Source organism: Thalassophryne amazonica, chromosome 12 (assembly GCF_902500255.1).
Source record: "Thalassophryne amazonica chromosome 12, fThaAma1.1, whole genome shotgun sequence".
Lineage (NCBI taxonomy): Eukaryota > Metazoa > Chordata > Actinopteri > Batrachoidiformes > Batrachoididae > Thalassophryne > Thalassophryne amazonica.
This window is the reverse complement of record NC_047114.1, coordinates 74,017,607-74,043,024: the sequence shown is the minus strand read 5'-3', so window position 1 is coordinate 74,043,024 and position 25,418 is coordinate 74,017,607. Positions and strand designations below refer to the sequence as shown.

Below are 25,418 nucleotides of genomic sequence, written 5' to 3'. Positions count from 1 at the left end.
TAGGGTCACTGACCCTAAAGAGATTCCCTCCTTGGCACAGTGATCTATTCAACAATTCAGTGTTACAACCAAAACTATGATACATACACTTTTCTTTCCTTTATATTTGACATCCTTGACCATGAAAACATACCACTAGAACTTGGAATCACTTTTATGTCTTTATTAGTTCAAAAGTTATTGTATAAAAACAATTTTTCGGTAATCACAGTTTTCTTCTGGATCTAGATCCATAACATTTGAAGTTACATCAAATCTGATGACACCTTACTGAATCAGTACAGATTCAGCTACAATTTGGTGTTAGTTGTGCATCTGTAGCTTCATTTGTCACCTCACACTGACACATTTTCTATTTTCCCTATATGTTTGCATATTCTGGATCACCAGATCTGGAATCCGGATCCGATCATCACCAAACTTTGTTGTTTGATAGAACATTTGACTATGTTACACCCTAATTTTTTTCAAGCCTTTCTGCCTTGTTTTTGTGGAGTTAGAAACTGGAATGTCAAAATTCCCCCTATCCCTCAATGGTGAAGAATCCTTTAAAAAATTCCTGGATCCGGATCCTGATCCGGATCACCACTAAAATTTAATCACTTGTTCCTCTTGTCATTTCCAACCACTCCACAAAATTTCATCAAAATCCATTCAAATCTTTTTGAGTTATCCTGCTGACAAACAGACAGACAAACAAACAAACAAACTTGACCGAAAACATAACCTCCTTGGTGGAGGTAATCAACTCTTACTGGAATAGAAACACTTGATTTGATGAGACGGTTGAGCTGATTTCACTCTATAATAGACTGTATTTTACTCTATTCAGACTGGGACAGCTGCTCAGCAAAATTAACTGTGTAGGCACAATGCAACAACTAGGAGCAGTGGATAGCCACAGTCCAGCATTACAACAAAATTACCATCACCTGCCACAGCAGACAATAGATTGATGCCATAATGCAAATCAGGGTTCTAACTAGGACCATTTTAGTGCTGGGTAAATTATGTGATCGCGGCTCACATCTTCGGGGAGCTGCAGGCCCCTGAAGCTATATGGTTTTATACCACTAAAACATTCTTGGCCAGGCTTATTTTAACAACTTTTCTGTGTTTTTAGACACATTGAACAAAAATAATAAATTAACAATTATATTTATGTTGTAATATATGTACGATCAAAGTTATTTTTTGCATGTTTCTGTCAAAGTCTAAGTTAATAAATTAAATAACATTGAAAATGTTAAAAACACATTAATATTTAATGGACACAGCATTTACTGTCTTCTTCAAAAATGACACATAGTAGCAGGCAGTTTTTCGGTCATCCGGGCAGTTTTATTTTTGTTTTTGTTGTTTTTTTTTTCAACAATTTGAGTGGGATTGCATTACTTCTTGTTTTTAAATAATGTAACACCTAATTGCCTTGTTTGAACAAGACCCGAACCTGGACTGATATGTCAAACCTGCTGTTTTAAATGAAAACTTTGTGAATGAGTTTCACTTTCCTTTCACTGGCGCTCTGCCCCTCCTCCTCGCCCCCCCCCCCCCCCTCCCTCCCCTCGCTCACACGTCTGCTGTTTTTCAAACTCTGAGCTTTTTGGAAACACAAAGCCTTTCAACTGTAAAATAAACCAAATTGAATCTGAATGTATCTTCAGATACGGATACAGAAAGACTTCTGGATTAATGTAGGACTTTCATGGCGGGGTTAATTTTTGTTTTTCCTTCAGCTCAGAATGGAGCAGAGACGCCGCTGTGGCCACAGAATGCGCTGACTCTCTGATCTCTGCTGTTTGTGATTTGTTACAAAGAAAATGAGAAATATATTTCTTATTACTTTAATTATTGGTTTAAAATTGCAAAACTATGACTCTATAAGCTTGAAATACGATCGAATTAGTACATTTTCAGCAACATTTCAGTTCAATTTCAGAAAATCTGTGCTGGGCGGCACAGCCAATTTGAACCCGAGAGCCGGGTGGAAATTTGGTATCCAAGGTGATCCCCGCCCTCATGCCCTATGACTGCTGGGATAGACTCCAGCCCCCACTGACCTGATCTTGGATAAGCAGTTGAAGATGAGTGTATGAGTGTGTGCAGAGTGTACATTTGGTCCCACTGCAAACAGTGTTAAATCAACACTATGATGTTGTTAAAACAGTTATCATGTTAAATCAAGTGTAAAGTGGGCTGTCTGCCTTTAACATTGTTGTCAATCGATTTATGTCGCACAATAAAACTTTTCAACACAACCAGCCCTATTCATTATCCATTAAAAACCCATACACCACCATTTGTATCACTTTTTGAAAAAGTAGTGGTGAATTTGTATAACTTCTTACTAGTTACTGCAAAAAACCCACTCCAGCGCCTCTTCAAAAGTGACAAAGTGACAAAGTTTTTTTATTTGGCACACAAAATATTCAAATAGAAAAAAAATGAACAATTCCACAAACAAACACAGACAAAACTAGTGAGTCCGAAAGGGTGTGGGCTGAAGCAAAGCTTATTAGCGCCCACCCCTGCTAGTACAAGTCCAACAATTCTAATCAGTCATATTTACATAAATACAAATTCACTACTACATGTCGACACACAGACATACACATCAATATACTATTCACTTATAATTATATTTATATAGTACCAGATCACAAGAAAATCGAATCAAGGCACTTTACGCCAGTATTTGCTAAGGTCAAATTAGCATATCCATGTCCTTGCCCTTTTTGTTAATTAGCAGTCAGGCACTTCCTTGTTTGTCTTGAAAGATTTTTAAACCATAAAAATGTTGAATTTAGAGAAATGTCATAACCTACACCCTGAGTTCAGATACTCATGTAAAGTTATCGCACTGCAAACAACTGTTGAGGTCTCACGGGCGATAGTACCGCTCAGCATGTACATGTGATTTATGGTGTGCAGATAATCCAATTTGTCATTGGAACAGACTGTACGACCGAGCACAGATGTGTAGAGCGAGCAGGGGTTACTTACGCTTGAATAAAAGGGCTCCCCCGTCACACAGATGACATCTTGTTCTTGAATGGTCAGAATATCTTTAGCCAAGTGTAGTCGAATATTGAACGGCTCCTCATTACCTTCTTGCATCAAATAAATCCCAGTCTTTGTCTGTGACGAGTCAGAAAGATAAAACCATTCATCATCTCTGCGTGCCTAAATTAACTGCCCATGAAATGAAATGTCATTGAGAATACTTGCAGCAAAATGAACACGGAAATTAGGACACAGATTGGTGATGTCTATTATTTTCTTCTTGATGTTTTGCTTCTCAGTTGCACTGATGGAACAAACTAATAAATGTGTTTAGACCCAAAAAGAGAAAAGGAATCACACTGTAATTAGAGAAACATTTATTCATGTGTGTGTGTGTGTGTTCTACTACTCCTCCAATGTGCTTTTGCCAATTTTCCCCCAAATGTGTTGCGTGCACATAGGTTGACCCTCAGAATTGGACTTAAGGAGTGTGTTTTAGGAAAGGTCAAGGTCAGTGGGGTCAAAGGACAATATTTTGGTATTTCTCTTCCCAGGTCCTTTGGCTCACTTCCATTAAACTTGATAAGTAGATGATAGTCAACCCCAGAATTGCGCTTAAAGGGTTTGTTTTGGCAAAGGTCAAGGTCAATGAGGTCAAAAGACAAGATTAGGATTTTTGCTCCAGTGTCCGCAAAAGGTGGCATATGGAGGTGGGTTGTAGAATTGCCCAGGTGATTTCAAATTTGCCAAAGGTCACTCATTGCGTCAAGGTCACTGGGGTCAAAGGTAAAAAAAGTTATTTTTCATGCCCCTTTGCACCCACTTTGGCACGCATATGAAGGCTTGTTCTGGAATTGCCCAGGCAAGGTCACATTAGCCAAAGGTCAGTCATTGTGGCCAAGGTGATAACGGTTTGTTTGCCTACTCCTCCCCCCAGGTCCTTTTACGGAGGTGCCTAACCACAAAATTGTCCTTAAATATTTCATTTGGCAAAGGTCAAGCAATTTGATTTTCACCATGATTTCGGCCAAATGTGGAAAAGATGGCCGCTAGGTCAGCCAGAAGTCAGTCACCTGTCAATCACGTTAATTAGGGTCAAATGTCAGTTTGGCCTTACTATCTTCATGCCCAGGGGTACTATTACCAAGTACGTTAGGGTTTGAAAGATCAGCAGGTAATGTTTTGGGCCACACTGAGAAAGAAGGAGTACATTTACCTCATTTATTCTGAGGGTAGCATTGATGACACTGATGAAAAATTCAGACCCTGTGAAATGAAGTGGCTGAAATCAAGCTTAGCCTCTATGTTTGAGTTTTCACTGCATTTTACAAGCAGGTGTGATGGCAGCACAAGTTTCCACTTTAAAACATGTTAATCTACATTCATTTGTATTCTGCATATCGGTCTCCTCCCTGGCTAATTGGAATGCATGTCCAGTCCTTGACTTAAAAAGGTCTAAATAAAAGAAGCGGCCATCACCTGATGAGATCGCTGAGAGGAAAAAGAAGAAGAAGAAGAAGAAAAAAAACAAAGCAGGAATATTGGCACCTTCGTCATGCTGGATACTCATCAGTTAATGAGACAGCTGTGTACTGAGAAAGAGTATCTACACCGCAGGTCAAACTTGAATCGATGTCAGTTTATGGAGCAAATGATCTCTCAGCCATAACGAGGAGTGAGAAGAAGTGAGCCTCTGCCTGCAGCTCCACTATGAGAAATGAAATAAGAAGCTTATAATTCAAATTATTTGAAGATGTGTGCGAGAGTCATTAGGCAAGCAAAACGAGGACAGTAGTGCCATAATTGTGTGGTGATAAGACAGCATGCATCTCTGGCTGGACATTAGGTTAAAATGCTGGAGTTTGTGGAGCTTACTTTACATCAGTGGCGCTTTTTACCGCAGAGTGCAGCAGAGCATGTAGGGCTCCTACAGTACGTGTCTGTCCATGTTTGACCAAAACAGCTCCAACAGTTTCAATGTAACTTAGATCAAACTTGGTGCAGTGGTTGGGGACAGCCGAGTACAAAATGGTTTGATTTTGAGAACAGGTCAAGTCAAGGCTTCAGGCCAATGTCAGAATTTTAGGCTAATACTCCATATACATATAGGTGATATTTAGAATGGTTAATCTAACAGACTCCACCATTTAACACCATATTTTTCAGGAAGCGGTATTTTTGAGTAGAAGTTGTTATCCACTCAGATGGAATAAACTCTCCTGAATCCTGGATGGATACCGTGCACAAATTATAAATGTCTCATTGGAAAAAGGCACTTAGAAATGTATCCCTGAATAGGCAAAATTTCATAGTATTTCAGGGTTTCAAGCCCCGGTCACACGGCACTAATGAAGGAAAACAAAGCCCAAATGAAACAAGAAATCTGGACTTACATTGACTTTCGGAGGCACTGTTTAACCGCTGTCCAGCTTCGTTCCTGCTGCTGATGATTCATCAGAATTTTCAAACTGTTGAAAAATATGAACGAATCCCAACAACAACCTCAAATCATCTGAATTTCATTTTGCTTTCTGTCTTGACGGTTCCTTATCATTTGCGTAGTTTCTGGAATGTCAACATTCCATTTGACTGCTGTCCAACCTCCCAAGTCCGACGTCTTGCAAGAACATTGACGATATCTGAACGGATCAATAACTAAAGCTCCGACGAGCTGCACGTAACATCCTTGTGTCACTGATGACTCTTCTATGTGTGGGATGAAAAGCAACATTGCCACATAGAAACAAGAGCGGTAAGAATGTTTTATCAACTACATTAACTATTTACGCACGTTTCAGCTGTTTGTGGCTGGCCTGCATGTGCACACACAGTGTTGTTGTGAAGACGAACAACATATGTCACCTGTTGTCAAGACAACCAAATCCCGCACCTGCAAGTATTGTGGACATGTCGGTCACGTCATCGTGAATGCTTCGTTTTGATTTCGTTTAAAGCGTCGAGGCCGACGTTCGCTTTGTTTTTCGTTCATTAGTTTCGGTTTTGTTTCATTTCTTTTCGGCTTTTCGGTGATAGGGAAAGTGCAGGATCATTCGTCCACCTTTTCTCGACGATTTGTGACTTTGTGACATTTATCCTTCGTTCGAGCTATCGCCGTGCACTGTGTGACCAGGCCCTCAGCCAATACTCTTTGCTAATGATGTTGTCCATCTTATATTGCTGTCTCAGTTTTGATTATTGTTTCATAATGTTTCCACATATCAAGTTTATCATGTTTAAGAAAAGCAAAAGCTACAGGACATGATCAATATTTGAATGACCGTACATAAAATATGTGTTCTCTCAGCAACAAACATACAGGTTGTTATTATGTGGATGTTGAATTGTTGTTCATTCAGCTGCTCCCAGTTTTGTTTGGGTTCGCCACAGCGGATACAGCCCAATACGCATTGGTAATTGGCACAAGTTTTATGCCGGATGCCCTTCCTGACACAACTCCAGTTTTACCCGGAGTATTATGTGGATGTTGAATATTTGTCTTTAAATATTATTTTGGTCTAATTTGTCTTTTGTTCTAATGGTCATGATTTAAAAAACATAACCTGGACATCAGAATACATGGACCGTTTGTTAGTAGTTTGTTCCTCATAAGCGGTATTCCACGACCAACGTTAAATCAATACATTACAATCATCAGTTATAACTTCTTAATGAAATGGCATAGAACATGTAGAAATGACGAATTAAAATGTTCATTGTGTTTATCCAATATTTTAAGACGAATATGATTTCTGTCACAATGTTATTCGGAAAAATACATAGAAATGTTGAACACTTTATATTACTTAAAATTTGTTGTTTATCTACCTTGGTATCCTATTTTTCCATGAACTGGACCATTTGAACAAGTTAAAAACAATACTGATATACTTCTACTCAGAAACGCCAGTTGACCTTTTATAAAACCACTTTTCATTAATTCTGTCTAGACAATAAGGAGCTGGTTTCAGACACACCTGTTGTAACTAATAAACACAAATATGAAGTCATATATCCACCAAAATACATACTGGGGCTGCACCTGAGCTCCTGCGGATGCTGTAGAAGACCACTGTGGTGAAGAAACAGCAGAACCAGATGGTGAGACTCTCAATTTACTAGTCAATTTACGCTCCTATCCTCGGCTATGATCATGAGCTTTGGGTAATGACCGAAACAACAAGGTTGCAGATACAAGTGGTGAAAATGATTTTTCTCCATCAGTTGTCTGGGCTATCACTCAAGGATGGGGTAGCTCTCCCGTGATTTCTTCTTTTCCAGGGATGAGGCTCCAAATAGCTTTCTCCTTCCCCTTCACAGTGCAATGCTCTCAGAAAGAAAGGCAGCTATAGAGTTACTCCCATAGGTTGCAGGAAGAAGAATTTGTTGTAAAGTTTCAGTTTCAGTTTCAAGCAACAAGGACCTTTGGGTACTGCTGGAATGACCTTGTATAAAGCAAATACTTACCTAGTAAGTCTCAAATAAGGAGTATCAATTGAACAATGAAGGTGCCATCAGCTACATCCACATTTCACCTGGCTGCAGGAGTTAGATGATTTCTCTCAAGAGGTGGGATGGACATGCTGTCATCCTGGGCAGTGTAGTCTCACACCCAAGTCATCACACTTATAATAATAATAATAATAATAATAATAATAATAACCTTTATTTAACCAGATAGAATCCCATTGAGATCGGAACCTCTTTTACAAGGGTGACCTGGCCAAGAAAAGCAGCAGCTCACGTCATGACAATCAGATTAACATCGTCACGAGAACATTAATGACAAATAAAATACAAAACATACAATCATCTTGGTCATAGCAATGGATCATCGAAGACAAATTTGAATTTAGAAACATGGGCACTGTGCAAAAGAATTCCGTTCGCGATCTCTTAAGATGGAGTGGAAGGTGTTCAATGAGGTCAACCCAGACACTTTCAATTTGGACTGGAGAACATTCCAATCAGATGGAGCAGAAAAACTAAAAGCTTTAGTGTAGACATGAAGTACATGAAAGCACAACATGTCATTTGAGCACAGAGCATAACGGCTTTCAGATCTCCAAAGTAAACTGGATAAATAGGTTGGAACCAGTCCAATAAGAGTCTTGTAAACCAGAGACATCCAATGTGTATATCACCTAACAGTCAAAGAGGGTATGCCAGCTTTAGCATGCAACTCACAGTGGTGGGTGAGGTGGCTATAACCAGCTACAGCTACACCCGACTACAAATCTTTGATGCAAATGGCTCATTTTGGCTGAACGTCAATACGTGACATGTGGGGAAATGCTAATCCAAAGCAAGCAGATACTTCCATGTGCTCTCAGAGAGTAATGGCACACCAGGGATACCCAACTTGTCATACCGTGACGAAAAGGGGCACTGACCAAGCGTAAAACGTGATGAGTTGGAAGTGAGAATGTGTAAACCTGGGTGGTTGCCATTCAGGACTCAAGGCAGTTCTGTGGTTTACTGGATGCAGCTACAAGCAGCCCCAGGGTATGCTTCCAGAACTGACCTGACTGAATCACAACGAATGAATATGCATGAATCAGTGTCAAACATATAAGGAGCAGGTGTTGTACTCTCTGGGTGGCCATTCAGGTTCAGATTTCCCCCCAATTCTCCTCTCCAGATGGACACACACTCATGATTACAACCCCTGGCAAAAATTATGGAATCACCGGCCTCGGAGGATGTTCATTCAGTTGTTTAATTTTGTAGAAAAAAAGCAGTTCACAGACATGACACAAAACTAAAGTCATTTCAAATGGCAACTTTCTGGCTTTAAGAAACACTATAAGAAATCAGGAAAAATAATTGTGGCAGTCAGTAACGGTTACTTTTTTAGACCAAGCAGAGGGAAAAAAATATGGAATCACTCAATTCTGAGGAATAAATTATGGAATCATGAAAAACAAAAGAACGCTCCAACACATCATTAGTATTTTGTTGCACCACCTCTGGCTTTTATAACAGCTTGCAGCCTCTGAGGCATGGACTTAATGAGTGACAAACAGTACTCTTCATCAATCTGGCTCCAACTTTCTCTGATTGCTGTTGCCAGATCAGCTTTGCAGGTTGGAGCCTTGTCATGGACCATTTTCTTCAACTTCCACCAAAGATTTTCAAGTGGATTAAGATCCAGACTATTTGCAGACCATGACATTGACCCTATGTGTCTTTTTGCAAGGAATGTTTTCACAGTTTTTGCTCTATGGCAAGATGCATTATCATCTTGAAAAATGATTTCATCATCCCTAAACATTCTTTCAATTGATGGGATAAGAAAAGTGTCCAAAATATCAACGTAAACTTGTGCATTTATTGATGATGTAATGACAGCCATCTCCCCAGTGCCTTTACCTGACATGCAGCCCCATATCATCAATGACTGTGGAAATTTACATGTTCTCTTCAGGCAGTCATCTTTATAAATCTCATTGGAACGGCACCAAACAAAAGTTCCAGCATCATCACCTTGCCCAATGCAGATTCGAGATTCATCGCTGAATATGACTTTCATCCACAGTCCACGATTGCTTTTCCTTAGCCCATTGTAACCTTGTTTTTTTCTGTTTAGGTGTTAATGATGGCTTTCGTTTAGCTTTTCTGTATGTAAATCCCATTTCCTTTAGGCGGTTTCTTACAGTTCGGTCACAGATGTTGACTCCAGTTTCCTCCCATTCGTTCCTCATTTGTTTTGTTGTACATTTTCGATTTTTGAGACATATTACTTTAAGTTTTCTGTTTTGACGCTTTGATGTCTTCCTTGGTCTACCAGTATGTTTGCCTTTAACAACCTTCCCATGTTTGTATTTGGTCCAGAGTTTAGACACAGCTGACTGTGAACAACCAACATCTTTTGCAACATTGCGTGATGATTTACCCTCTTTTAAGAGTTTGATAATCCTCTCCTTTGTTTCAATTGACATCTTTCATGTTGGAGCCATGATTCATGTCAGTCCACTTGGTGCAACAGCTCTCCAAGGTGTGATCACTCCTTTTTAGATGCAGACTAACGAGCAGATCTGATTTGATGCAGGTGTTAGTTTTGGGGATGAAAATTTACAGGGTGATTCCATAATTTATTCCTCAGAGTTGAGTGAGTCCATATTTTTTTCCCTCTGCTTGGTCTACAAAAGTAACCGTTACTGACTGCCACAATTATTTTTCCTGATTTCTTATAGTGTTTCTTATACCCAGAAAGTTGCCATTTGAAATGACTTTAGTTTTGTGTCATGTCTGTGATCTGCCTTTTTTCTACAAAATTAAACAACTGAATGAACATCCTCCGAGGTTGGTGATTCCATAATTATTGCCAGGGGTTGTATTTACACTGCCAACTTTGTCAGATACTGTATCCAATAAAGATCACTTTTATCATTCACAAACTTGAAACAGGCATAAGGATTAGAAGTGTTTGACAGTTACAAGCACATGCACAGATTTAGTCAATTCTCTGTCAAAAAGTAGACAGTATATTGATCTCCTACTAACCTCTTCATTTGAAGTCTTGATATCCATGTGCTACTGTGCTGTGAGGGATACTGCAGTGGAAAAAAAAAACAAAAAAGAAAAAAGTAGGCTGAGTTAGACCGGGAAAGCAGATCGTCGGTGAGGTAACGGACTTGTTGCAGCAAAAGCTGACAGCTGATTTAAACTAACACTGTTTGTGGTGAATCTGTTTTCATTGCAGATGTGTCTTTTTTACAGGAGCCAACACAATGCAGAGGAAGATATTTCACCTAAATGTGGCTCTTCCAACTGCAACTCTGTGCAAAAAATTCCCCGTTGTGCAGTCTCATGAGGAACGAGGCCATTATGCAGTAATGAATAATTCATTAGCGAAGGTGATAACCCAGGTATCCTAATAAATGTTTCAGTATCCAACCCACTGCTCCCAGAAATGAACTGTGTTACCATATCTGACACTCTCCTCAGATGGGCATAAAACTGAGTCAAACTGTAGGAAAAGCTGCAAAGCCATGGTTTGGATTTCTCTATTTAACCAGTTTTAAAATCAACTGGAATTTTGTTTAAAGGTATGGGTGGTATACCTATATATGAAATGCAGGGTTGTAGCCATGGTGGGCACCGTCCAGTATTGCATATTTCCACCCAGCTCTCGGGTTCATATTGGCTGTGCCGCCTGGGATGGATTTTCAAAAAAATGAACTGAACACCTTCCGGGATTCCCCTTAAAACTGATCTCTTACGCATTCGTGGCCATCAAATGATGACTCTCCATCGCATCAGAAAGCATTGAGAACATATAGCATTGCTACAAGAACCGGATGTGAAATTATGAGATAGCGTAGCCGCTAGCCTTCCCTGAAGTGACACATGCTCGTCGCAAAGTATTGAGTCACGTTAAGCTTAAATAATGATTTTGTGAAAGGTTAAACGACAGGAAAGCACGTCTTGACAATTACTGTCTATGTTCACGCATGCACGGGAGCGATAACAGACGACTTTTATTTGTTTATTTGGATTTTAAATTCTGTGGCATGTTCTTTATCATGGCACAATGGAAGCTTGAGGACCGTTCAGCCATGTTCATCTCAATCATCCGACGCAACATCACATTCCCACACTAATGCAGCAGCTAAGACTAAAACAGAAGTATGCAGCTTGCTTTGATCCCAAATGGAAAACAGGTAAGTTTTAGAGAATAAAATACACTCAATAAAAAGTACAGTTTCATTTCATGCATTTACTGTAATTTATTTTATTAGCTTCGACTTTGACAGAAACATGCAAAAAAAGAACTTTGGTATTACAAATATTACAACATAAATGTCATTGTTTGTCTAATATGCATATGTCGCGGACATGAATGAGCGAAGCTCATCAGCATCTCACCATGTCATTTTGGTCCTTCAGACTTTACTTTGAGTAAATGCTTCAACAGAGCATTAGCATATCAAAACCCATGTCCTTTAAGTCCCTTTCACACCGGGGGTGCTCCCGGTTGCTCCCAGATGCGCCGTGCGTCATTATGACGCCGCCGCATGGAAGCAACTCAGTGCCGAGACGATGCAGCTCGGCGCCACAACAGCGCGAGGGGAGCAAAGGAGGAAGCAAGTCGGGCGCCAAAAAATTAAACCTGTTTAATTTTTTTGGCGTCCTGCGCTCAACGCAGAAAGGAAGTCGTTCCAGCGCAAGTCGGGGCAAAGAGGTGTAACTCGGGGCAAAGAGGCATTACCCGGCATGACTCGAAGCCAATTTATGATTCCTGCTGTGATCCATTGTTCCTGCAGTATAAATCACGCAGGATTGTTTTTATACCATGTACTTCATGCAGTAAAAGACCACAGAAAAAAAATGCAGACTGATTGCCAGAAATATCCAGTAAAAAGTCCGGACATCTCTAGTCCACTTATGGACGCTCGTTCACGGGCACACATGTGAACAATTAAAAGAAAAGTCTGGCTGCAGGCATTAGTTCCTTGTTCTCTGCTCAAACTCTCACATCACAGTTAAAAAAGGACAAAAAAAGAACATAAGTCCTGAGACAGGACATGTCAACATGAAGTAGAACTCCAGACATCTCCACATTTGCTTGACAGTTCGTTCGCGCGCGCATATCTCACGGTCAAAGGAGGAAAGAAAAGAAAAAAACTGTCTGCAGGCAGTTAGTCCCTTTCTCTCCTCAGACTCTGTCATCACAGTTAAAAAAAGGACATACGAGGTCTGTCAATAAAGTAACGGTCCTTTTTATTTTTTTCAAAAACTATATGGATTTCATTCATATGTTTTTACGTCAGACATGCTTGAACCCTCGTGCGTATGCGGGAGTTTTTCCACGCCTGTCAGTGACGTCATTCGCCTGTGAGCACTCCTTGGGAAGGAGTGGTCCCGCCCCCTCGTCGGATTTTCATTGTCTGGAAATGGCGGAATGAAAAGGACTTTTTCTCCATCAGAATTTTTCAGAAGCTGTTAGAGACTGGCACCTGGAAACCATTCGAAAAATTTATCTGGCTTTCGGTGAAAATTTTACAGGCTTCACAGAGAATAAGGTCTGTTAATACAGCTTTAAGGACCCCTTTAAGGACGCTCGGCGCGCCACGCTCCGAGCTGCGACGACGCGGCACAAGCCACCGGACCATTTCTAAACGGATGGCTCTGTGGATACGAGACCATCGTGTGCTCTTTCTCTGGTTATCACAAGAGCTGGACATCAGCCATTTTGTGGCAGATTTCACTTTTAACAAGAGATTTTGTAATGGAAAGCCGCGCGGAGGCTTCACGCGTCACGACCGATTCGCTTTGGAAGCGAGACAAAGGAACACCTCCGTTTCGGCGTGTCAGGGGACAAGTTTAGACATGTCCACAATTTCACTGATACTTACTGGACTGGTAAGCATTGAAAGCCGAGATAGACATTTTAGGTTGTTTATGCCATTTTAAATATAAGAAATACAAAAAAATAAAGAATAAAAATTTCTAAAAATGATCTTCCTCAAACTCAAACTGAAGGCAAATCTCTAAAACTTGAAACCTGTAAACAATAATCAGTTTTATTGCCAGTTTTCTTTAGACAAGTCAGAGGATGGAAACATAATAAGTGATAAGAATGGTGACAAAGGTCAGTTTCAGTTTGTACAGGGGTTAAAAGTTAAAGTTGCTTCATTAATTTTGCTCCATTTGTATTTGTGCTGAATTTGATGCTTGTATCACCATTTGAAGGATTGTTTCAGTTATCTGCTGCACTAATAAGCCAACAGAGCATGAAGCAGCTGCTGTATCTTTAAACATGTGTATATAAGGCAACCTGAATTAAAGGAGAAATGTTGCTTTTAACAACCTGGACCTCATTTCTGACAAAAAATATGGTTGTTTATTCACCAATATAATGACTAGAAGTCCATAGTTCAAACAAAGTGTCAGGTCAAATCTGAAGCAAACATTTTTCTTCTTCTAAAGTGGATTAGAACTTTTTGTGGTACACAGCACAAACTACTGCACAGGAGGAATCTAGCAGTCAATGTGACTCACTGATTTGAAAATGCAGGTTTTTCAAACAGACATGTTGTGCCGTGACATGTCAATCATCTGTGTCCAATCAGATTTCAGGGGAATCCAGTGAAACCCCAGCCTCCACTCTAGCTCCACCAATGCCAGGAAGTGTTCAACATTTCCTGTTTCAGTGTGACTGAGAATTCGGCACTTCCTGTTTTAGTGTGAGCTTGCCACTGAGTTCCCGCTAGATTCCATGGGATCTCGTCTGTCAATCCAGGAAGTGTTTGAAATTTGAACATTTCCTGTTTTATTGTGAAGTGGAATTTTGGCACTTCCTGTTTAGGACGGCCTGTACCATGAGTGAGCTTTGCGCCGCTGTGCGACTCTTCGCTCATATTATTCTTGCTTTCATCTAAAACTACTCAAAATTAGTTAAAATAGGGCTTGCCAAGAGGTATAAAACCCTATAGCTTCGGGGAGCTTGGCCCCCTCGACCCCCACTGTGGCGTTGCCACTTAAGTGGTTCCCTGGACCCCCCGCCTTGAGCCGTGAGAGCTATACTTCACAGTCACATAATTTACCCAGCACTAAAATGGTCCTAGCTAGAACCCTGATGGAATGCCCTTTTATGGACCTTCACAATTCTTTCAGCACCATGACAATGATTTTGTTTTAAACAGTTTTAAACAGCTTAACTTGACTGAATTCAAACTACTATACTGCTGCAGGAGGAACAAGAATTAAATCCTATGCAGGCCAAGACCCATCATGTCAGTGCTTATTCCTGGTGCCACATCTTAAATCAGATGAGAGTCTATAATCTCCCCTAGATGGGACACCAGTCCATCACAGATCACGTCCCCAACAAAAGCTAGTACACATTTATAGCTGTGTGGACTGAAATGAAGCAGATGAAGTGTCGTGTCCAAGGACATAGACAGGTAGACTGAAGCACACCTGGGATCTGAACCTCTCTATATGTCAATAGTCCATGTCCTATCCCACAGAGCCCCCTGTTTTGTGTTGATACAGAGTGGAAAATTATTGTTTGAGGGCACTTTGAGGTTAAGTGGTGGTCCAGTTAAATTCAGGAAGGACGTGAGACAGGTACAGATGGAGATGACGTGCTTCTGGACAACTGGACAACTACTGCAGAAGTGGTGAGGGAGAGAGTTCAGAAGGTACTGGGTGTGACATCTGGACAGAGGAAGAACTTGGTGGTGGAATGAATATGTTTTTTTTTTTTCCAATTTATGATTTTATTAGAAAAGGATGACATTATTAAAAACTTTGCATTTGTTTCTTTGTATCCAAAACCTTATCTTTAGGTTTTTAGGGTTTGTTTGTGATCAAAACAAAACCAACCAATAAGAAAAAGAAAAAAAAAAGCGTAAAGAAAAGGTAAGAGGGAGCCCACAGTTATAAGCATCATCAGATTGAAAGGAAGATTATATACAGTAAGTATCTTTGTATACGCATACCATGTTCTTATATAACTATATACAACCACCCATACAATCACATAATCCCTTTCATACATTTATCAATCAATCAATCAATCAATTTTATTTTTATATAGCGCCAAATCACAACAAACAGTTGCCCCAAGGCGCTTTATATTGTAAGGCAAGGCCATACAATAATTATGTAAAACCCCAACGGTCAAAACGACCCCCTGTGAGCAAGCACTTGGCGACAGTGGGAAGGAAAAACTCCCTTTTAACAGGAAGAAACCTCCAGCAGAACCAGGCTCAGGGAGGGGCAGTCTTCTGCTGGGACTGGTTGGGGCTGAGGGAGAGAACCAGGAAAAAGACATGCTGTGGAGGGGAGCAGAGATCGATCACTAATGATTAAATGCAGAGTGGTGCATACAGAGCAAAAAGAGAAAGAAACAGTGCATCATGGGAACCCCCCAGCAGTATACGTCTATAGCAGCATAACTAAGGGATGGTTCAGGGTCACCTGATCCAGCCCTAACTATAAGCTTTAGCAAAAAGGAAAGTTTTAAGCCTAATCTTAAAAGTAGAGAGGGTGTCTGTCTCCCTGATCTGAATTGGGAGCTGGTTCCACAGGAGAGGAGCCTGAAAGCTGAAGGCTCTACCTCCCATTCTACTCTTACAAACCCTAGGAACTACAAGTAAGCCTGCAGTCTGAGAGCAAAGCGCTCTATTGGGGTGATATGGTACTACGAGGTCCCTAAGATAAGATGGGACCTGATTATTCAAAACCTTATAAGTAAGAAGAAGAATTTTAAATTCTATTCTAGAATTAACAGGAAGCCAATGAAGAGAGGCCAATATGGGTGAGATATGCTCTCTCCTTCTAGTCCCCGTTAGTACTCTAGCTGCAGCATTTTGAATTAACTGAAGGCTTTTTAGGGAACTTTTAGGACAACCTGATAATAATGAATTACAATAGTCCAGCCTAGAGGAAATAAATGCATGAATTAGTTTTTCAGCATCACTCTGAGACAAGACCTTTCTAATTTTAGAGATATTGCGTAAATGCAAAAAAAGCAGTCCTACATATTTGTTTAATATGCGCTTTGAATGACATATCCTGATCAAAAATGTCTCCAACATTTCTCACAGTATTACTAGAGGTCAGGGTAATGCCATCCAGAGTAAGGATCTGGTTAGACACCATGTTTCTAAGATTTGTGGGGCCAAGTACAATAACTTCAGTTTTATCTGAGTTTAAAAGCAGGAAATTAGAGGTCATCCATGTCTTTATGTCTGTAAGACAATCCTGCAGTTTAGCTAATTGGTGTGTGTCCTCTGGCTTCATGGATAGATAAAGCTGGGTATCATCTGCATAACAATGAAAAGGTAAGCAATACCGTCTAATAATACTGCCTAAGGGAAGCATGTATAAAGTGAATAAAATTGGTCCAAGCACAGAACCTTGTGGAACTCCATAATTAACTTTAGTCTGTGAAGAAGATTCCCCATTTACATGAACAAATTGTAATCTATTAGACAAATATGATTCAAACCACCGCAGCGCAGTGCCTTTAATACCTATGGCATACTCTAATCTCTGTAATAAAATTTTATGGTCAACAGTATCAAAAGCAGCACTGAGGTCTAACAGAACAAGCACAGAGATGAGTCCACTGTCCGAGGCCATAAGAAGATCATTTGTAACCTTCACTAATGCTGTTTCTGTACTATGATGAATTCTAAAACCTGACTGAAACTCTTCAAATAGACCATTCCTCTGCAGATGATCAGTTAGCTGTTTTACAACTACCCTTTCAAGAATTTTTGAGAGAAAAGGAAGGTTGGAGATTGGCCTATAATTAGCTAAGATAGCTGGGTCAAGTGATGGCTTTTTAAGTAATGGTTTAATTACTGCCACCTTAAAAGCCTGTGGTACATAGCCAACCAACAAAGATAGATTGATCATATTTAAGATCGAAGCATTAAATAATGGTAGGGCTTCCTTGAGCAGCCTGGTAGGAATGGGGTCTAATAAACATGTTGATGGTTTGGATGAAGTAACTAATGAAAATAACTCAGACAGAACAAACGGAGAGAAAGAGTCTAACCAAATACCGGCATCACTGAAAGCAGCCAAAGATAACGATACGTCTTTGGGATGGTTATGAGTAATTTTTTCTCTAATAGTTAAAATTTTGTTAGCAAAGAAAGTCATGAAGTCATTACTAGTTAAAGTTAATGGAATACTCATTTCAACAGAGCTCTGACTCTTTGTCAGCCTGGCTACAGTGCTGAAAAGAAACCTGGGGTTGTTCTTATTTTCTTCAATTAGTGATGAGTAGAAAGATGTCCTAGCTTTACGGAGGGCTTTTTTATAGAGCAACAGACTCTTTTTCCAGGCTAAGTGAAGATCTTCTAAATTAGTGAGACGCCATTTCCTCTCCAACTTACGGGTTATCTGCTTTAAGCTACGAGTTTGTGAGTTATACCACGGAGTCAGGCACTTCTGATTTAAAGCTCTCTTTTTCAGAGGAGCTACAGCATCCAAAGTTGTCTTCAATGAGGATGTAAAACTATTGACGAGATACTTTATCTCACTTACAGAGTTTAGGTAGCTACCCTGCACTGTGTTGGTATATGGCATTAGAGAACATAAAGAAGGAATCATATCCTTAAACCTAGTTACAGCGCTTTCTGAAAGACTTCTAGTGTAATGAAACTTAATCCCCACTGCTGGGTAGTCCATCAGAGTAAATGTAAATGTTATTAAGAAATGATCAGACAGAAGGGAGTTTTCAGGGAATACTGTTAAGTCTTCTATTTCCATACCATAAGTCAGAACAAGATCTAAGATATGATTAAAGTGGTGGGTGGACTCATTTACATTTTGAGCAAAGCCAATAGAGTCTAATAATAGATTAAATGCAGTGTTGAGGCTGTCATTCTCAGCATCTGTGTGGATGTTAAAATCGCCCACTATAATTATCTTATCTGAGCTAAGCACTAAGTCAGACAAAAGGTCTGAAAATTCACAGACAAACTCACAGTAACGACCAGGTGGACGATAGATAATAACAAATAAAACTGGTTTTTGGGACTTCCAATTTGGATGGACAAGACTAAGAGTCAAGCTTTCAAATGAATTAAAGCTCTGTCTGGGTTTTTGATTAATTAATAAGCTGGAATGAAAGATTGCTGCTAATCCTCCGCCCCGGCCCGTGCTACGAGCGTTCTGGCAGTTAGTGTGACTCGGGGGTGTTGACTCATTTAAACTAACATATTCATCCTGCTGTAACCAGGTTTCTGTAAGGCAGAATAAATCAATATGTTGATCAATTATTATATCATTTACCAACAGGGACTTAGAAGAGAGAGACCTAATGTTTAATAGACCACATTTAACTGTTTTAGTCTGTGGTGCAGTTGAAGGTGCTATATTATTTTTTCTTTTTGAATTTTTATGCTTAAATAGATTTTTGCTGGTTATTGGTGGTCTGGGAGCAGACACCGTCTCTACGGGGATGGGGTAATGAGGGGATGGCAGGGGGAGAGAAGCTGCAGAGAGGTGTGTAAGACTACAACTCTGCTTCCTGGTCCCAACCCTGGATAGTCACGGTTTGGAGGATTTAAGAAAATTGGCCAGATTTCTAGAAATGAGAGCTGCTCCATCCAAAGTGGGATGGATGCCGTCTCTCCTAACAAGACCAGGTTTTCCCCAGAAGCTTTGCCAATTATCTATGAATAATTGAATTTACGCGCCCACAACTGCCATTGCTGTGAATTTAATCATTTAAGTCTTAATGCTTACATAGAGTCATATGAAATCATTCCTGATAGGGGATATAAAATGTATCCACTTATTCCAAATTGAGTAGAAGTTATCAATTTTGGTTCGTAAAGACTATGTTAATTTTTCCACTTTGAATATCTCTCTAATAACTCAATACCAATCATCACGTGTTGGAGGAGCTGGGTTTAGCCATTTCCCAGTAATTGTCTTCTTACTGGCTGCTAGAAGCACTTGTAACAATTTTATATCCCCTCTTCTGTCCAGGTCTGAAACAATGCCCATATAGCTATTCATACAATAATTTCAAATTTGTACTTTGAAAACTTCTTTTACAGTTTTGTTTATTTCTGATCAATAATGATTCAATAGAGGGCATTCGCAGAAAATATGGAAATGATTTGCCTCCACAGATCAACATTTCCTCCAACATTCAACATTTTTAATTCTGTATTTACCTTGGTTAGGTGAGGGAAAAAAAAAATCTTATTACATTTTTCCAACAGTGCTCTCTCCAGACCAATTCATGGAGGTCCACTGGAAAATACACATTTTTTCCCAATTCTCATTTGTGATGTTTATCCCCGCTTCGTGTTCCCACTTTGTCTTGATATGAAAGGTATTATCATTTCTTGCATCTAACAACAAATTATATAGCTTGGAAATTACCTTTTTTTTCTTGATGTGGTGTGTGTTGTTTTTAAAAGATTAAGACACTCTGTCTTTAATGAGGATAAGTTTGAATTTTTGCAGTGTTTGTTGATATAATCACGTATCTGGAGGAACCTGAAGAAGTCTGTTTGTTCCTAATCAAATTTGGTTTTCAATGATTGGAAGCTGTGTAGTATCCCTTTGTCTGTAAAGGAAAGACATGTAGTTGAACCTTTTTGATCCAAGTCTGGAATCTTACATCAGTTTTATTTGGTTGGAAATCTGTGTCAAAGGCACACCATCTTGTTTTTTTAAAACACAGATCTCAAAGATTTTAATTACCTTATACCAAATTTTCAATGTATGGAAAATCCATAAATTTAGATTTCCGAATTGGTCAGATAATCTTCTATCTGTGGTGGAATGAATATGTAAACAAGTACAAGGAGAAGAAGCTTGGCAAAAAGGAACTGGGGTAATTGGAGAGATGATGAAAGCAGACAGGAGTACAAGGACATGCAGTGTAAGGTGAAAAGAGAGGTGGCAAAGGCAAAAAGATGTAGTCAAGAACAGATTTAAATAAATAAAAAAAATCACCTAATCACCTGGATTTGGGGCTCTGATGCAATAAGTGGACAACAACTGAATGCATGTGTGCAGATCTTCTGGACAAAAACAGAATACAAACAGATAATGTACAGATATAACTAATGTCTATCAGATGTCCACTGGCATGCCACAAACAAGTATTGGACAAAACAGTAAACAAAGGTTCAACCAAAGAGAAAGCTCTCTGTCTGATGTCCGCTCAAAGTTTTGCACATGTACAAAACTTTCTGACAGACTTACCAGACATCAGCTGGCAAGGAACATATGTAACGGATGAGAAAAAGATTTGTACGAAGGACAAAAATGAACATGAATAGATATCAAAATTTCATTTCTGTTACTCATACATTTCCTCAATCCATCACAGTGTAACAACTGCTGAAGGAAAGGGGATATAGTGTGCATGAAGAACACTAAAGAAGGAGAAAAGGACCAACTGGCCAGACAGAGGGACAGAGCAAGAAAGGATGTGTAGCAGGTTAGGGTGATAAAGGATACAGTTGGAAATTGCTGACAAGTGAGGAGTGTGTTTACAAGGTGGAGGGTGTATTTTGAGGAGCTGATGAATGAAAAACATGAGAAGGTGCAACAGATTAGTAAGGATGAAATGAGGGCAGCTATGAAGAAAATGAAAGGTGTAAAGGCAGTTGGTCTCGATGAAATATCAGTTGAGACATGGAAATGTTCAGGAAAGATGGCTGTAGGGAAAAAAATAGTTATTTTAGAGATGTGTAGATGGACAAGTTTTTCTGCCTGGATGGTTGCCATCTCGTACCCAATGTGCTTCCATGGTGTTGCAGACAGCAATCACCCAGGCAGAAAACTGGTCCATCTCCACATCTCTAAAAAAAAAAACATTTTCCCCCCGACTGCCATCTTTCCTAAAGTGGATGCGGTGAAGTGTGGCACCAGTGCATTCTCCATACTTGACTTGCAGTGGAGTTTTTAAACCAGGCTGTTTTATAAAATCTTGGAAAGTGAGAGGATGCCTGAGGAGTGAAAAAGAACTGTACCGGTACTGATTTTTAAAAAATAGGGGTGATGTGCAGAGCTGCAGCAACTACAGATGCATAGTTGATCAGCCACAGCATGAAGTTATGGGCTCGGTAGTGGAAGCCAAGTTGAGAAAAAAGGTGAAGATGTGGAAGTAGCAATATGGTTTCATGCTGAGAAATAGCATGGTAGATGAAGTGTTTACTCTCACAGTCCTGCTGGAGAAGTACAGAGAAGGCCAGAAGGCATTATAATGTGTGTTTGTGGATTTAGTGAAAACGTATGACAGGGTGCCAAGAGAAGACTTGTGGTATAGTATGAGGAAGTCTGGAGTGGCAAAGAAGTATGTGAGGGTGGTACAAGGATAGTGTGACAAAGGAGAGATGTGCAGTAGGAATGACAGATTCATTCAAGATGGAGGTGGGATTACATCAAGGAACAGCTCTGAGGTCTTTCTTGTTTGCAGTGGTGATGAACAAGATCAGACAGAAGTCTCCATGGACTTGGGATCTGTAGTGAGAGTAGGAAGGAGACAGATGAGCCAGGAGAGTGTGAAGATAGTCTCTGGAGAGCAGGGGAATGAAAGACAGCAAGATGGAGTACATGTTTTTGAATGAGAGGGAGGATGGAGGAATAATGCAGTTGTGAGATGAGTTTAAATAGTAAGTCCCTTCGGCTGCTCCCTTGTTTGCACTCGGGGTCGCCACAGCAAATCCAAGGTGGATCTGCATGTTGATTTGGCACAGGTTTTACGCCAGATGCCCTTCCTGACGCAACTCCACATTACATGGAGAAATGTGGCAGGGGTGGGATTAAATACTTGGGGTTAATTGTTCAACGTAATGGAAAGTGTGATTGAGAGGTGAAGAAGAGAGTGCAGGCAGAGGTTCGTGACAAATGTTTATCTACAAGAGTGAGGGGGACCATGTACTAGATGGGAATGACCCCAGCTGTGCTGTACAGCATAGAAACGGTGGCACTAACAAAAAGACAGGAGATGCTGCGATTTTTTTGGGGAGTGATGAGGATGGAGACATTCTGGAGACAGAAAGGTCAGATTGAGATGGTTTGGACATGTCCAGCAGAGGGATCCAGGGTATACGAGGTCTATTAGAAAAATATCCGACCTTATTATTTTTTTCAAAAACCATATGGATTTGAATCACGTGTGATTGCGTCAGACAAGCTTGAACCCTCGTGCGCATGCGTGAGTTTTTCCACGCCTGCCGGTTGCGTCATTCGCCTGTGAGCAGGCTTTGAGTGAGGAGTGGTCCACCCCCTCGGTGGATTTTCATTGTCAGGAAATGGCGGAATGATTTGGGCTTTTTTTCCATCAGAATTTTTTCAGAAACTGTTAGAGACTGGTAGCTGGATACCATTCGAAAAATTTATCTGGCTTTTGGTGAAAATTTTATGGGCTACACAGAGAATGACTGTTACTACAGCTTTAAGGATGGCTTTAAGGGCGGCTTTAAGGACGCTCGGCGCGCCGCGCTCCGTGCCACCATCGAGAGCCACAAACCACCGGATCATTTCTAAACGGATGGCTCTGTGGAGCCGGACCGTCGTGTGCACTTTCTCTGGTTATCACAAGAGCTGGACATCAACCATTTTTCAGCAGATTTCACTTTTAACAAGAGATTTTGTCATGGAAAGCCAAGCGGAGGCTTTGCGCGTCACAACCGATTTGCTGATGGAGCAAGACAAAGGAACACCTCCGTTTTGGTCTCACAGGACAGCTTTGAGATGGCATTCAGACAGCTGTCAGTGGTTTTTCCATCGAGTGATTATCCGAGAAATTGTGGATGTGCCTGGACCTGCCAGAACATGTCCCGTGAGGCTTCATCACGGCGTTGCTGTGCGCCATGCGGCACCGCCGCGATGCACAAAGCCTCCGCTTCTCTTTCCATGACAAAAACTCCTGTAACAGTGTAATGTGCCATTCATTTCCAAACTGGACGCTGTGTTTTATCCGGGACGTCGTCTGACTAGCACAAGAGTTGTGAAAAGACCTCAAAGGACATCAGCACTTTTTCAGCACATTGAGACAGACGTGCGGAGGAATTCCACGCGCGCAAAGCAAAGCCGCGATGAAGCCTCACGGGACATGTTCTGGCATGTCCAGGCACATCCACAATTTCTCGGATAATCATTCGATGGAAAAACCACCAACAGCTGTCTGAACGCCATCTCAAAGCCGTCCTGTGAGACCAAAACAGAGGTGTTCCTTTGTCTCGCTCCATCAGCAAATCGGTTGTGACGCACGAAGCCTCCGCTCGGCTTTCCATGACAAAATCTCTTGTTAAAAGTGAAATCTGCCGGAAAATGGCTGATGTCCAGCTCTTGTGATAACCAGACAAAGTGCACACGATGGTCTTGGATCCACAGAGCCATCCGTTTAGAAATGATCCGGTGGTTTGTGGCTCTCGATGGCGGCACGGAGCGCGGCACGCCGAGCGTCCTTAAAGCCATCCTTAAAGCCGTCCTTAAAGCTGTAGTAACACTCCTTATTCTCTCTGAAGCCCATAAAATTTTCACCGAAAGCCAGATAAATTTTTCTAATGGTTTCCAGCTGCCAGTCTCTAACAGTTTCTGAAAAATTTCTGATGGAAAAAAAGCCCAAATCATTCCGCCATTTCCTGACAATGAAAATCCACCGAGGGGGCTGGACCACTCCTCACTCAAAGCCTGCTCACAGGTGAATGACGCAACCGACAGGCATGGAAAAACTCACGCATGCGCACGAGGGTTCAAGCTTGTCTGACGCAATCACACATATTCAAATCCATATGGTTTTTGAAAAAAAAACAATAAGGTCGGATACTTTTCTAATAGACCTCGTATTGGGAGAGGGATGCTGTGGACAGAGCCACCAGACAGGAGGAGAAGAGGGAGACCAAAGGAGGTTTATGGATCTGCTGAAGGAGGACATTCAGGTAGTTGGTATGAAAGAGGAAGATGAAGTACACACGGTGAGACGGAGGTGGATAATCCGCTCTGTCAAACCCTTATGGGAGCAGTCGAAAGAAAATCAGAGTGTAAAATCTGAAGGACGGGTGTCCCACTGCAGTGCGTTGAACAGAATCTGGCTGTAACTCCTGAGATGCTCGTAAATGTAGTTCAGACAGTGGAACAGAAGTGATGAAGAACTGAACATGTGCTTAGAGTTAAACAGATCACACGAGCTTGCGGTTATTCTGCATATCAACTGAATGATTATGAAGGAGGTGGATTACAAAAAACATGAAAACAAAGTAGTATTTGGCATGAGTTTGGCTGAAACTGTGTGTCTCGCCTGTGGATTGCTACTGAATAAAGCTTGCCATGTAAACTGTAATGTCTGTATTATTCCGTGTCAGTGCCTCCTTATAAACAGTTTTTAACTGCGTCTGTCATTCCGCAGCAGGAGCGTGAGGTTACCAGCTGACACAAACTGTCATCTCACAGCTAATTTTCACTTGCAATGTCAAATGGTGCTACTGCATAATTACAGATTGGTCCAATGCCATGCTAATTTTGACTTTGCAATTGGCTAAATATGAATGAATTCTTTTTCATTCATTCATTTTCTATATCCGCTTATTCCAATTAAAGCTGGAGCCTATCCCAGTGGTCATTGGGCGAGAGGCGGGGTACACACTGGACAGGACGCCAGTCTGTGGCACAGCTGTTTTGTTTCCATCAAACATGACCAAATGAACAAACTAGAGCATTGCGTTCATAGAGTGCAATCCTTTGCCAACACTAGTTTCCAATTCCACACATTTTTACCTTGGAAAAAAATTTTCAAGGTCAAAATCCTGTTGGAAGTGGCTTTTTATGAGCCAAAATATAATACAAAATATAGCTCAAAAGGGCTTTTTAATGTTAAAATCAAATATCCGCAATACGGATCAGATGTGGATCAAACTTAAACTTTGCACCTCATTGTCACACATGAAAGCGATTGAGGCGCTTCTGATTGA

The 25,418-nt window shown here is 40.6% G+C and overlaps 1 protein-coding gene across 1 annotated transcript in view; it reads right to left on the bottom strand.

Moving 5' to 3' along the window:
- Positions 1-25,418, bottom strand: part of sntg1 (syntrophin, gamma 1) — a 127,151-nt gene that overhangs the window by 51,587 nt on the left and 50,146 nt on the right. Inside the window, exons 3-4 of the mRNA XM_034183358.1 lie at positions 10,507-10,556; positions 3,004-3,138 (exon numbers count right to left, since the gene is read on the bottom strand). Coding sequence (XP_034039249.1) covers positions 3,004-3,138; positions 10,507-10,533 — 162 coding nt within the window. The 5' untranslated portion in view covers positions 10,534-10,556. The remainder of the gene's footprint in view (positions 1-3,003; positions 3,139-10,506; positions 10,557-25,418) is intronic.